This window comes from Penicillium atrosanguineum (assembly GCF_028827265.1).
Source record: "Penicillium atrosanguineum strain IBT 20685 chromosome Unknown utg000005l_segment0_segment0, whole genome shotgun sequence".
Lineage (NCBI taxonomy): Eukaryota > Fungi > Ascomycota > Eurotiomycetes > Eurotiales > Aspergillaceae > Penicillium > Penicillium atrosanguineum.
Genome location: NW_026623137.1, coordinates 485,562 through 500,043, shown reverse-complemented (window position 1 = coordinate 500,043; position 14,482 = coordinate 485,562). Strand labels below are relative to the sequence as shown.

The following is a 14,482-nucleotide window of genomic DNA, read 5'->3' as shown; positions in this document are numbered from 1 at the left end:
ATCTCCCGAGCCTCAAACCGAGACCCTAGCTATGGACTCCGCTCCCGACCCTGAGAACGAGCGGTCAGCTGGCCCCTTTTTGAGATGGTCCTATAGGTACACCTCACAAGCGATAAGTGGCGACTTTAGGGGCCTCGCGTGTTCCCTGAGCTAGTGCTGAATTGGATTAAGGAATCCACTAGAGCCCTCACCAATGCATCGCTGCTTTATTTTTTTCCGGTCAATCTTACGTCAAGTCTCTCGGCCAGGCCAAGAAGTTCGAAGCTAACCTAATCGACATGATGTCTTGCTCGTTCAGTACCGGGCTCCGTGGCTGCACATTTAGGAATTGTCTAGCCATCTGCTTTCTAACAGGATAACGGTTGTCGTGACCCGATTATCAATGGACCAAGCTCTTGCAGCTTCAAAGCTTCAAAGCCGTTCCTAATACCGTATCATCACTCGATTATGCTTCAACAACAAGAAGCTTATCGGTGGAAATGCTTTGTGCAGCCAGTTTCCAGCACGAAGTTATTTTGGGATGGCACCAAAACATGTTCTCTCGGCCTGTCCGAGAGTGAGCCCTGGATGGTAAGCAATAGCACCGCCACTGAATCAGACACTTGGAAGAAAACAGCCGACGCTAAACTTGAACAGCACGGTTCCTGACTAGCACGGGCCGTAAGCTCCACTTAGTCGATCCGGACTGACGCCCCAGCAGGACTCCGATCCACTCATGCTCTCGTCGGATCTTTTTGCCTCGCTACGTTGATATCCACCAAACGGTGGATTGGTCACTGTCAGGCAGTTCGGAATGCCTTCTTTAGAGGCCATTTCCTCTCTTCTTCTCAATCATTCATTCCTCTGCTCTTGTGTTGAGTAGACTATTCACTCTTTACCTTTGAGAGCTCTGCTTCTCGTCCATTCTTTTTGAATATCGCTTCAGAGCATTCTCTGACTCAACTAGCAAGATGCGGGTTCAAACATATTCACTCTTTTCTTTGGCCGCCCTGGCATCCGTCCAGTCCGTCGGCGCCATTGTAACTGAAACTGAAACTGAAACTGGTCTGCCAGCGGTATCTGTACCTATTGTCGCCGCTCCCACTAGCTCTGCTGCCCAGGTCACGCTCTCTCCTATTGTGCCGTCTTCAGTCCCCGCACACTCGCACCATCATCATCATCATCATGAACAACATCACTGGACCTATACCCCTGGTCTTCACCGCTCGCGCAAGGCATGCTCGTCCAAGGCCGTGTCCTCAAGCGCTGTTCGGTCTTCCACTCCCTTGGCCCATACTGTGACCTCGTCCTCGAGCGTCTCACTGCGTCCTATCCGCTCACCGACTCCTCCGTCCTCTGGAGTCGCCAGCGCGACTAACAGCTCCCCCGTTGGTCCTAAGCGGCCTTCTGGCAGTCTCTCCGTTCCTGGTCACCCCATTCCCACTGGTGGAGCGGGCCACGGACACCACCCTGGGGGCAATGGTAACTCTGGAGGCCATGGCTATGGTCATGGTCATGGTCATGGTCATGGTCATGGCTCTGGCTCTGGCTCTGGTTCCGGCTCTGGCTCTGGCTCTGGCTCTGGCTCTGGCTCTGGTTCCGGCTCTGGCTCTGGCTCTGGCTCTGGCTCTGGCTCTGGCTCTGGCTCCGGAGAGTTCACTACTTCCACTGTCTTCAGCACTCGCACTTCCACAATCACTGCCTGCCCATCCACAGTCACCGACTGCCCGGCTCGCGAGAAGACCACTTTCGTTACCACCGAGACCGTTGTTGTGTCTACTACTGTCTGCCCTGCCACCGCCGAGGCCACGACGACCTCCGCCCCCACTGGCACTGGCGCAGGCTCTCCTTACGTTACCACTGAGACTGTTCTGACAACTCGCACCTCAACCATCACTGAGTGCCCGGCAACCGTTACTAACTGCCCCGCACGCGAGAAGACCACTGCGACTACCACTGAGACTCTTGTTGCTGGAACCACCGTGTATACTGTCACTCCCGCTCAAGCCATCCCTACTATTACTGAAGTTGTTGGTGCCGGTGCTACCTCCACCGGAAGCTCTGCGGGTGCCGCTGAAAGCTCGCTCACCACTGAGACTATCTACACTACTAAGGTTGAGACTATCTACAAGTGCCCTGCTACCGTCACGGACTGCCCTCTGACTGAGAAGACGGCTCACACTTCAACTCAGACTGTTGCTGTTGGCACAACCGTTTACCCTGTCACTGTTCCTGCTACTGCCACTGGATCTGTTTCTGGATCTGGATCGAGCTCGGGTATCTCGACATCTGGCTCTGAGTCCAACTCTGGCTCTGGATCTACTTCTGGCTCTGGATCTACTTCTGGCTCTGGATCTACTTCTGGCTCTGGATCTACTTCTGGCTCTGGATCTACTTCTGGCTCTGGATCTACTTCTGGCTCTGGATCTACTTCTGGCTCTGGATCTACTTCTGGCTCTGGATCTACTTCTGGCTCTGGATCTACTTCTGGCTCTGGATCTACTTCTGGCTCTGGATCTATTTCTGGCTCTGAATCTACTTCTGGTTCTACTCCCGGCTCTGGATCCGAGTCTAACTCGGGCTCTGGATCGGGTGTCAGTGCAGAGTCCTCCGTCCCTATCCATTCATTTGTCTCGCCTGTTGCCGCCGGTGTGATTTCCTCCTCCGCTTTTGCCACGTCTGCCAAGCCCTCCGGCATCCCTTCGGCTTCTTACCACACTGTCACCAAGCCCACATCCTCTCCCGTTGGTGAGAGTGGCCTTGGCTCCTCGACCACAACTTCAAGCGGCCCTGTCTACACCGGCGGTGCCGTCTTGCAGTCGAGCTTCTCGGCTGTGGTTCTTATCTGCGGACTTGGCGCCGTTTTGCCCTTCATTCTCTAGACGACTTTTTCTTGGCTCATAGCGGCCCTTTTCACTCTGATTCTCCTGTTTTATTTTGAGAACCTTAATGTACATGATTATATGCTTGGATCTATGCATATATTTAGTTATAATTCATGCACTTCGATCAATCCTACATGTACTTCACAATATATAAATGGGGAAATTTTGCGCGGAACTTATCCTGACTGCAGCATCAGTTGCCACTGTCAGTCTAAAATAGGTTTGAGTCGACTGTCTCTACCATCCACCGTAAATATTTACTCTGCCAACACCCTACGAACTTAAGATTGATCAGCAACGTGTCGCGACTAACAAAGTCCGGATCGCGCGCGAACGGGACGGTTGACAAAGGGTTAGGTGGATTTTCCGGTCGCTCTAGTTTGGGAAGCGGTGGCTAGTCGCAGACCGTGAGCTTGTTCCGTTCCTCTAACTTACCCGGACGCAGATGGAACTCTGCCGTGATTGAGCCACAGTTATCTCCAACCTGGATCCCATGGTTGTTGCCAGGGAACGATATCGATGCCATGATAACTGTGTCGTGTCAGTATCTATGGAGCACATCGAGCAGTGACTTGGTGCGCCAGCCCAGAAATGTTAGAGCATCCCAACTCGAGTCGGTCGACGACCCCGCATAACACCTCCGATGATACAAGCACTTTGTGATCGTCTTCTTGAAAGGCCCGGGCTGTATTTGGACGAGATGGCAAATTTTTTAAAGGGCATATTCAGGTTACCAATCCAAGCCTTAGAGGGGCTCTCGCTTCGGTGGGCTGGCCGAAGATGGCTCGACAGAGCAGAGGAATAGAATGTGGATTTAATAGGCTTATACTACACTCGACGGTAGATTGTACTTATAGTTATAGAGCCTCCATTCAGGAAAGAACAACAGGTCCAACGTGCGATCTAGAGTGTGAGTTAAGTCGCAACTCAACTCGCGAGGCCAAGTCTCCTGGGCAACGACTTTGATACACCCTCCGTAAGAAGTCTGACCCGTGACCATCCATCAGGTGCGACTGCCATTCCAATTGATCGTACCCGTGCTGTGAGCGATCTGGAAGCCGCTATTACTGCCCCCAAAAGACGTGTTATACGTGTTGTATGCGTTGCCAACTTCTCGGGTAGACAATTTCGAGATTGTTTGGGAAACAAGCTTGGAGGCGATTTGGTCGGCTTCCAGTAGGCGTGATTGCTTGTCAATCTCTTGGATTGCCAAAGTTCGCTGAGCATCACCGCCTTCGTCCTCATCTTCGTCCTCTGGGTATTCAAGATCCTTCTTACGCTGCAAAGCGTCGCCTTGCTTTCTCTCTGTGAGTTGGATGTGCTCCTGGATAGCAGTCTCGAGAACTCGTAGTTGCTTCTCTTTCTCCTGCTGTGCAGTCTTAGAGGAATTTTCTGATCGGACCAAAATGATCCTTACATCAATGGATTAGCATCTTCTCTCTAGCGTGCCATTAAATAACGTACAAACTAGCGCTGTCGATAGCAAAGTGGACGATAGACTGACAGGAATGGACCTGCGTCCTAAATGTCTGGACTTTTTCTTTGTTCCATAAACCGACCGTCAGTCGATCCCTGAGGGAAAGCTTCGTACTGCTGGAATGCTTCGTCCACTGCTCAAGCTTCTTTGAAAACTCCGCGCATGCCTGACCACAATTGTTCACAGCTTCAGCGACACCGGTCTTCTTCAGATCCTCTTTCGCTTCGGTATATGTTGTGTTATCAGAAAATTGAAGATTCTTGAGAGCTGAAAGCGAAAGCTGTATCGCATTTAAGTTGAAAATCACATCTTGTATAACATCGTTCGCTTCTTTAAGGCCATCAACAAGATCACGAAGATGACTGATGCTGGAAAGAGCAAATTCCGTGATGCCAAGAGCACCGACGGTGATGCTGAAAGGATCCATGTGCTCTAGGTTCTAGAATGGGACCGGCACAGTCGTGAGGCTCGTACGTCCCTCGCGGCAGATGAATATCAGACGAAATTAGATATTTGGTACCTCTATCAAGCTCTGCGGATGTCATCCAGGAAAGTGTAAGTGACTAGATGATTGCACCTATCACTTAGGCGGCTGAAAGCAATCCGGTGACTGTTTAACGACGGCCGCGGGGCAGTTACGGCTGTCAATACGTGGCGGACGGTTATTGGCGGGGCTATGAGGCTAAAAACCGATCAAGATACCTGTATGAACGCGAGAAAATGCATGCTTTGCCGATCGGCGATGGCACCTGCAAAGAAACCTCCATCTAACGGTTCTAATTTTTTCTATATATACTATTCTCTCGACCACAGTGTTCGGCCTCGTTGTTTAACTATTGTTTGACTTGTTTGCATGATTGGCGTTCTAGAAACTCTGAAGACCAAACAGGTCTAATACGAAAGCTGTTTTCATGTTATTTACAGCTGTACTGGAATTATGCCAAGAAAAGGTGTCAGGGGCAAAGTAACTGTATTTAGTTTAGTGTGTTTTGAAAAAGGGTTCGAGAGAGAACCTCTGTCTGTAAGTGGTGAAACAGATTTCGATCCATCCTGTACCAATGACATGAGGTCTGTACTACGTGTCCTACGGCAACTCAAGAATCAAGGAAGAAACGGGCGGGTTCAGATCAGCACGGACCTACGCTTTTGTGAGTTGGTGACATGGATGATGACTGGAGCAGTGGGTCTTCTGAGGATGATATATATGTAAGGCTGAAAGTTTTAATTTCTTTATTTTCCCTGCACTGTGTTACTAGTAATTCCTTGGCCGGGGAGAGCATGCAGGATTAGCCCAAGTTTCGGATCCAATCACTGTCCACAAGTCGTGCGATGATGATCAGAGAATCGCGAATAACTATGGAACGAAAATCCAGTGCTAGCAAATCCAAGATTTTCTGAATCGAAATAGAGTCTTAAAAGAAGCTGGAAAATGAAACACGTAGATCAAATTCTAGACCCCACGCTGACCCAGGTTCTCGGAATAGCCGTACCGTCTTACCCCTCCAGGATGCATGGTGTGCTGACTGCACCGCCCAGCGTTACCAACTATAGGATGAACCCTGTAAAAAAGAGCCGTTCAGCCTCTTGACATGCGCACAGGCCCAATTTCGTGATTACCATTCTAAATCTTCTTTCATTCAGAGGCGTTTCATCTACTCTAATTTTTGGGGTTGAATTTCATCCGAAGCTATACTAGTGCGTGCAGCCATTCCCTTTCCATTGAATTCAACAAAGCAGCAGTCTTCTGAAATATATCCTTTTAAGGCCAGCTGCCCGCAAATCAGTAGAAGCACATAAGCCCAATGTGGGGCAAGTCGACGCTTATGGAGAATCTAATTCGACACGAGCAAGGTCTCTTTGAGGAAAGTGTTGGCCAGACAAGAAAAATTCGTTCAAAGAACAGCCAGGGAAGTACCGCACCTTGGCCATAACCTGTAGTAGAGGCTAAGCCACGGGTGTCTCACGTTTTTCGAGTGCCACTTCCCCACGTCTCCATACTTCATCCTCGTTACCACCTGCGTTCGCACCCATACCTGCTGTTCGCATATTCTTGCGCTACTAAACTAAGGATGCTGCTTACAGGTCGAGTATTCCAGCAGCTGCTGATTTCGCTCACTTTATCGATACTGTGCAAACAATCATCCGCAGCAACCACCGCGACCCCGACGTTTGCCACGACTTCAACGGCCTCGACGACGACTTCGACCGGTATCGCAACCCACACTATTCAAGTAGGGCCAAAAACAAGCCCTCATCAGTATGTGCCTCATAGCGTCACCGCTAATGTTGGCGACATTGTAATATTCGAGTTCTATCCCACAAATCACTCGGTTGTAAAGGCGGACTTTGATGCACCATGTGTTCCCGCTAGTGCACCTATCTTTTGGTCGGGCATGTTCCATTCTTTCAATGAAGAGGATGGCCAACTTATCGGGCCAGTAAGTAAGCAAAGATGAGGAATTTTCGACATGCTGACTATTTTACCAAGCCACCCACCTGGTCACTGGTTGTCAATGATACCAAGGTAAGCATCTATGCTGGTTCCAAGTGTCTCATCATGAAATTCATGCTTCTCAATATAGCCGACATTCTTTTATTGCACCGCCATAGGCTCGTGCCTCGATAATGGCATGGTTGGTGTCATAAACCCTGTAAGTCAAACTGCATCCTAAATTTCACGTTTCCTAACATTTGTTCCTGCAGAACGCCACTCGAACGTTCGAAGAACAATACAAACGAGCTCTCACATATCCATACATGCTGGTGCCGGGCCAGTCTATGCCAGCCGAGGGAAGTGAGGGAGGCACAAGCTCAACAACCAGGCCCACCACGAGCAGCACTACTACCAGCGCAGCAGCAAGCGGTGGCTCCCATGGTCTCAGCGCCGGCGCTATCGCAGGCATCGTGGTAGCAGGTGTGGCCTTCGTCGCAATTTTAGTGGCCTTGTTTTTCGTACTCGGTCGCCAGCGCGTGTACAGTCAGTGGGTGTCATCACAAGATGGACGAACCGAACGCACCGCACGGTGGGCCATGTTTGGCCATGGTCATGGCCACCCCACTCCATCCGAGCCTCACAGTCGTAAGAGTGAGCTTGATGCACCCAAGGCTACGCCGACGGACACTGTCTTTACCCACAGCCCTGATCCAAATCGCAACACCTTCTCAAGTACTCCAGATGGTTCCACTTATGGACAAATGTCGCCGCCTATTTCAAGTGGTTGGATATGGGATGCCAATAACGTGCGCGCTAGCCCTGGGCCCACTGAGCTGGAGGCAAGCCCTATGCCGCATCAGCTGTCCGAGACCAGAGATTATCGGTGAGGTAGTAGCCAGCACAGAGGGCGTAAGTGGAGACGGTCATAATAGCAAGGAGTATATTCGGATTGACGGAGGGCAAATTTCTTGGTTTTTTGGGCGTATAACTCTCCTTTGTTTTCTGATATTGTATTCAGACACCTTCAAGTTCCATCGATTTATGCAAATAATACAGACCTCTGAATACGAGGTCATACACATCACATGACTCCCAATCGGTCGGATGTCGCGTATTTCTCCGCATCGTCACTGAAGAATCGAGATCGTCCTTGCACTACAATCATCATGATAGACGGAGACCCAACCGGCCAAACGACATTACAGCCCCGACGCCAAGGAACGAGGTCAAGATGGGGCTGCTTGAACTGGTACAGATCTTTCCCGCCTTTCTACCCACGGATCCCGACAACGCTAATTCGAGATGCAGTCGCAAACGACGCAAGAAATGCGACGAGGCCCGGCCAGCCTGTCGAATATGCACTTCACGAGGAGTAGAATGCGGCTATCCGGAGTGGACGATGGTAAAATACTCTCTCACCCGACATCGCGTACGGCAGCATGAAGATGCCAGCTCGCCATCTACCCGGCCGGCGCTACTTCCTCAACCGAGTAGCACGGAGACACGGCTCGTGTATCATTTCAACAACATTGTCGCTAGCTTGATTACGTTTTCTTTATCACAACCTGGGATTTCGAATCCGTTTCTGCTCCATGTTCTACCTCGCGTGTCAAATTCGATCCAAGTTCAGCGCGCGGTGGAAGCTGTCGCCGCTGCGCATCTTCATCATCTTGGCGGGGAGTCTCGGGAGCATGCGACACAGTTACATTCCCACGCATTGCACCTGCTAGCTATCGAGATCTCTCGACCCGAGCTGAGCGAAATGGCCCGCATGAACGTGCTTGCGGGGAGTTTACTTCTGATATACTACGAGGTAATGCATTCCTGCTAGTGACATACTCATCATTTCCGATACTAACAAACAATCAGATCGTGCTCGGTAACTCCGCTAGCAATGTTTGGTGTCATTTGCAAGGGGCCAAGATCCTACTAGATTACCAACCTGACACACCCGAAACACCATGCTTCGCATTCTTCTGCAAAGTATTCCAATACTTCAACGTCATGCTCGCCTTATCCATGGAGACCCGTCCCCTTCTAATAAACAATAGCCATGGTTCGATTTTCACAAACAAAATGGACACCGTCTTCGGTTGTACGGGCAGACTCTGGCCATTAATGCACCGTCTAGCCGATATTGTTGGCCGGCTCCGAGGGGGCAAAGACATAACCCATGAGGCGGGAGCTCTAGCTGAAAGCTTGGAAGCGTGGCCAATAGAGACTCCACCTCCCGCAGATGCCTACCTAGAGGCAATGTGTCAAATTGCTCGAGCATACAAATACTGCGGGCTACTACTTCTTCGCAAGATATTATCTGATCATTACCCCGATGAAGCAACAGGGAGGGATCGAGAGATATATCGAGCTGCTTTCGATAGCGTGCTTCGAGTTTGCGTGTTATCGACACCGATGTCTACTCTCACATGGCCACTTTATGTGGTCGGAAAGTTTGCCACTTCGACGAGCGATCGCACAGTTATCATGCACATCTTCTCACAATTTCTGGAGAAGCATCATATGAAGGTGGTTGAAGGAGCACGGAATGCGGTCGAAGCATATTGGGGACAGGGAGAGCGCGATATGAACTGGGAGCCACCTGCCCCTGTATTGCTTGGCTGACTGTATGTATAATTGGTCGCTCCATGCAGCTTTTGAACGACATAAAAGCCAGCCGTTCATGACTACATATTGCTTGGTAAGGTCGCGATATTTAGTGTCAAAAGACAGGTGGAGTGTTTAGATGGGGAGTGTTATTGTATAATAAAGTACCAGTCCGTACCTAGGTAGATATGGAGTAACTTTAAGAAAGAGGCCTCAAACTCTCTTTATCCACTAACTTCTGTGACACGTGCTTCCCCTTATTTTGCAGTGGTGAAATCTTCATGGCGATGATATAAGCGCACAAAGCCATGATGGCTACCTCCGGAAGCATGGTCATAAAGAGGTATGCTGTGGGATCGCCTTTGATAGCATTGAAAGCCATGTTGCCCGATCCAATAAAGATGAGCGAGTATACGAGGCGGACAGCCAAGATTAGGATACAAATGGTGACCCCCGTTAATGCCCATCGTTCTTCCTCGGGATATTCGGCGCGACGACGCCATAAGGCTATGAAAACACCGACCACGTACATATAGATGACAGCCAGCAAGGCCATACTGGCTTGGCTGTAGGGTGTTGGCGCGAGAGGGTACTCGACGTGCATCACGGCAACCCATCCTGCGATGGAGATACCTATGTCGATCCAGGTTATGATAGAAGGGATCAAAAAGATGCGCTTGGTGACGAATTTGATAACTTGATTTCTGTCACATCCATCCAAATTAGTGAGTGCTTCTCTGGTGAGATCGGAAAACTACTCACATTCTCTCTAGCATTTCCAGCAATAGAAAGATGATAAGAATCATTCCCAGCGACTCGCAAACGAATATGGCGGCCCATACGCCTTGCGAGTCATTACGGATCGTGACTAGCTTGCAACTTGCGCCAATAAGTCGGAGTAGAGAGAAGACGCCAATGCAAAACCAGCCGATTCGGTGCGTATATCGGAAATAAACGGCAAGTATCAAGTAGACAGAAAATGAGACGATCTGAGCGACAGAAATCCCGTCGCGATATGTGAATATTCCACCTCCGCCGGCCATAATGGTCAAAAATGCAAATTTTGAAGGAAAAGAAGCCAAGTCAAAATTGCTAATAGACCCGTGCAACTTGTTAACAGTTTTTGGGATCTTGAACAGATTTCAAGAGCTCTGCAGGTTCAGACTTTATAACAGTCACTTTGAGAGAAACCATTGCGGTCTTGGCAAATACTTGGCCCCAAATCTGATGCCCCTGTGTTGTAGGAGATCCTGGGAGAACCCGGAGCCTCTATTGGCTTACCATGGGCCCCGTAAGGCTGACTATGCCAATTCTGGGAGCCCTTGAGAGGTCAGGTGACCGGCGGTCGAATATGTTTCCGACAGGAGTGATCGACATCGTTCTAGCTTAGGCGCCAAGCAAAGCTGTGTCCTCAACTTTGAGCCGTTTTGATCGCCATCGGGAATTGTCATGACATGTCTAGAATTGCAATCGTCCCCCTCGAGGGTGGCTGGGCACACTGAACAGGCCGAGAACTGTCCACAGGTTTTCTATGTGGAAAGTATCGGGGTATTGATGGGCTTACAGCTTGACCAAGAAGATAGTGCAACGAGCTCCGAATAGACGGCCGTGACTTGCCATACCAGAGTACTAGTATCCAGAGCTATGTATTTAGGGAGAATTTAGAGAAGGAACAAAAAGAGCTCTTAAAAGAGATCTGGAGAGATGCTTAGAATGATGTCAAGAAAGAGCTTAAGAAGAAAGTGTAGAGAACCCTTTAAAATATCTTCTCGGGAGGTTGGTTTGGAACTTTTCACCGGGTAACTACGGCAATATCTGGTACGAGGTATACTTTCATAATACCTCCCAAGGTTTCATTGAAAAATCAAATAAATGGAGCGAATAATTACAACAACAAGCTTCGGCAGATAGGGAAACATCAACTTGAACAAAAGTACCTCCATCAGACAAGCTCGCAAAATCATGTTGTAACGGACATAAGAGTATAAACAGTGACCGAAGGACCAGGAGGTTTAGACGTAGTTGAAGGACAGAGCCCGGCGGGGCTGGAAAAAAAAACGATTCCAAGAAAAGTCATAAAGGCGCGGGGGAAATAATCCAAGGCAGAGCGACGCATGTTGTGTAATAAAGAAGAAGACCAAACGTCAAACCTCCCCAGCGCAGTTTTCCAGTGCAAACGTAAGGAAACTGGCTATGGAAGGTCTTTTGTGGACGCACGTCATGTAATTGACAAGACGAATGTTATCTTTTGACAATGTGCTGACGGGAGAGAGCCAAACAAGAGAGGCTGCGCCGTCCGTGAAAGTTATTTGTTCACTTGAGTGTTCAGCACAGTCTCTTGCGGGATGAGACAACTAATCAGAGCGACAAAAATCAGCCACTGACTGGCGCCGCAGCAGATACGGATGAGTACGGAAACATAATGAGCTTGCGACAAGATGCAATATGGCATAGGCTTATTGCAATACCTATATCTTATTCCCTGGAATTTAATGACTGATAAAATTCCACGATGGCATACCTCCAAGGCAGTTCCGAGGATTGTGCGTGTTGATCTCATGTGGTGATTTAGCCTCATGGGTTCAGCTAGGGCCCAAGCGGGGGTATACGGATTCCCTGCGATGAAATACGGAAAAAAAGGCAAGAAAGTCAAACGATTCCATTTACGATAGGATTGATAATTCACTGTGAAGAGTCGCCAGCCGCTCAGAGGAAACGCAGATATAGAGAAATAAATATAGATGTTCAAACGAGTAGTCCATTGTTGAATTTTGCTTCATCCAGTGATGTATATGCTCTAGATAGTACGGATCAGAGATTCCAAGTAGCTTTCCACGCGCTTCACATCGCCCAAGGCAGCAATAACACCAATATATCCATCAGGACGAACAACAGCCAAAGCACCCTCGGCCGGGTTGACGCCGTAAATGCCGTAGACATCATCAATCTCATACCCGCTGTAGAACGACATTTCAGAGTATTGCTTTAACTCTCGTGGAATATCGGTCCACATGAAGTCTTTTTCCAGGCGAGGGTGAACAGCTACCTGCTCAAGCACCGACAGTGGGAACCGAGGAATCATGGCGCCAAGCTGGGTCAGCGTCTGGGTAGAAGTGCCATTAGGATCTAGCAAATCCGTCGACGCGAGACAAAGAATGCGGAATCGTCCAGTAGACGCGAAATCTAAACCAAGTCAGACATATGATTGCAGAAAAGCAGCCGAATTGCAACTTACCATCTTGCAGATCGCGACGATAACCATCCGCATGACGGACCAAACGCACGTTCAATAGTCGCCGCCCAGGACGCAAAACGCCTGACAGATAGTCGGTACCTTTAATTGGGTTCTTCTCCCCCTTCAGGTCTCTTACCGCCGTAATGTTATCGGGGTACTCGATTCCGCACCCACTGGTGAATCCATTGCCTCGGCTGAATACTTCGAGGAATTGATCATGGGTAAGCCCTCCAACACCGTCTTCGGACGCACCAATCTTTCCCGAGAACATCGATGAGAAGTCCCGGTCGAACTCAATCAGTTGATGTGCGATAGTATGACGTTCGATGTGGTATGTGTCTAGGAGAGGATCTGGTTGTCCGCTGCTTACGCTGGGCGTAAGTTCATGGATGGCATATACTAGCTTCCAGGCCAGGTTATAAGAGTCCATCATGGAGACATTCATCCCTTGTCCTGCCTAAAGATTGAAATATGTTAGTATCTCCTAAAGTTCCTAATACTAGGCCGACTTTTACCTTCGGACTGTGTGTATGGCAAGCTACAAAAATATAATGTTAGCAAATCATTCACTTCACGGACTGAAGTGATTCCACATACCATCTCCGGCAATAAAGACACGATTTACACCTTTCGAATCCTTAACGGAGAAGCTATCCGTGACCCGCTGACCAATTTGATAAGCCGCCCACCAGTCCACGGCGCCGTCTTTCTTCGGTCGAATATAGTACGGCTTGAAGACTGCTGCAGCATTTTCAAAGATAGTCTGCTCTGTGACCTGGCCCCGGCGAGCTCTAGCATCTGCCGTGGGAGGAGTGTTCGGCCCATCCTCAGTCTGTTGATCGCTGTCCGGTTTCACATCCCCGGGCACTTGCACATACAATCTTGTCAAGTACTCGCCAGTCGCGATACGCTCACGAGGAATCACCATAACAGAGCCCGCCGGTGAATGGATGGCACATCGTCTCCTGATGTCAGGGAAATCGGTGTCAACGACGAGGTCGACGACACCCCAGATGTGATCCAGTGATTCACCCTCGAGCTTGAGGCCCATGCTGCGTCGAACAACAGAGTGTGCGCCGTCTGCGCCAACAAGATATTTTGTTCTCACGGTTCGCCTGTGTCCTTCGGTCTCAATCTCTGCCAGAACCGGAAACTCCGCATCGCCCTCCTCGTCGATCTTGGCTTCGATCAGTTTAGTGTTACGCTGTACACCGCGTTTCGAATAGCGCAACAAATCCGTTTCCAAGATTCGTTCAATTCGACCTTGGTGAATCGTAACTTCATGTGGGAAGCGAGCAGGTACAGCGACATCCTGGACAATCGATGTTCGCTCAATGATTTTATCTTTGTCGTTCGATGGGTTCCAAAATGCGACCTTTGCCGTTAGCGAAGGTTTTTTTTTTTTACCGAGGAGGGTGGAGCTTACCTGCCACATCTGACATCCTTCGGTGAGAATCTCGTCTGCCAGACCTAGCGACTTCAACGTTTCGAGTGTGCGCGGCTGAAGGCCATCGGCTTGTCCTGACTTCAGCGTGGTTGGCTTGGAGTCTACGCAGAGCAGCGACTCGTCACTCAATCCGTATCGTGCCAGAAGAAGATCCAGCATAAGCCCTGCAGGCCCGGCGCCCACAATGACGACTTCATATTTTTCTGTTGTGTTCTCTGCGAGTTGTGGAGCTAGACGCGGGAGCGGGGGTGCGAATGATGGGAGAACGCGAAGCTCGCGCGATGCGGCAGAATGTTCCGTGAAGACTGGCATGTTGGCTCGTAATAGCGAGCACGGCTCGGAGAAATTGTTTGGGATTTCGCAGTCACTAGGTAGGTACTGTGGGCGATGATTTACTTTATAGCTAGAGAGATTTCAAGGTCGG

The 14,482-nt window shown here is 49.5% G+C and overlaps 5 protein-coding genes across 5 annotated transcripts; 2 read left to right on the top strand and 3 right to left on the bottom strand.

Moving 5' to 3' along the window:
• Positions 1-950: 950 nt before the first annotated feature.
• On the top strand, positions 951-2,861 carry N7443_006428 (uncharacterized protein; the record flags this gene model as incomplete). Its single annotated transcript, XM_056886484.1, has 1 exon — positions 951-2,861. The coding sequence occupies one exon, from the start codon at positions 951-953 to the stop codon at positions 2,859-2,861; it is 1,911 nt and encodes a 636-aa protein (XP_056740133.1).
• Positions 2,862-3,867: 1,006 nt separating this feature from the next.
• Positions 3,868-4,768, bottom strand: N7443_006427 (uncharacterized protein; the record flags this gene model as incomplete). Its single annotated transcript, XM_056886483.1, has 2 exons — positions 3,868-4,276; positions 4,329-4,768. 2 exons carry the CDS (start codon positions 4,766-4,768, stop codon positions 3,868-3,870), a joined length of 849 nt encoding a protein of 282 aa, XP_056740132.1.
• Positions 4,769-6,410: 1,642 nt separating this feature from the next.
• Positions 6,411-7,662, top strand: N7443_006426 (uncharacterized protein; the record flags this gene model as incomplete). The annotated part of the gene is made up of 4 exons (XM_056886482.1): positions 6,411-6,779; positions 6,830-6,865; positions 6,924-6,992; positions 7,045-7,662. The coding sequence occupies 4 exons, from the start codon at positions 6,411-6,413 to the stop codon at positions 7,660-7,662; spliced, it is 1,092 nt and encodes a 363-aa protein (XP_056740131.1).
• A 1,913-nt stretch (positions 7,663-9,575) lies between these two features.
• On the bottom strand, positions 9,576-10,419 carry N7443_006425 (Synaptobrevin; the record flags this gene model as incomplete). The annotated part of the gene is made up of 2 exons (XM_056886481.1): positions 9,576-10,080; positions 10,139-10,419. 2 exons carry the CDS (start codon positions 10,417-10,419, stop codon positions 9,576-9,578), a joined length of 786 nt encoding a protein of 261 aa, XP_056740130.1.
• A 1,754-nt stretch (positions 10,420-12,173) lies between these two features.
• Positions 12,174-14,370, bottom strand: N7443_006424 (putative phenol monooxygenase; the record flags this gene model as incomplete). Its single annotated transcript, XM_056886480.1, has 4 exons — positions 12,174-12,559; positions 12,612-13,068; positions 13,127-13,149; positions 13,209-14,370. 4 exons carry the CDS (start codon positions 14,368-14,370, stop codon positions 12,174-12,176), a joined length of 2,028 nt encoding a protein of 675 aa, XP_056740129.1.
• Between the last annotated feature and the right edge of the window lie 112 nt (positions 14,371-14,482).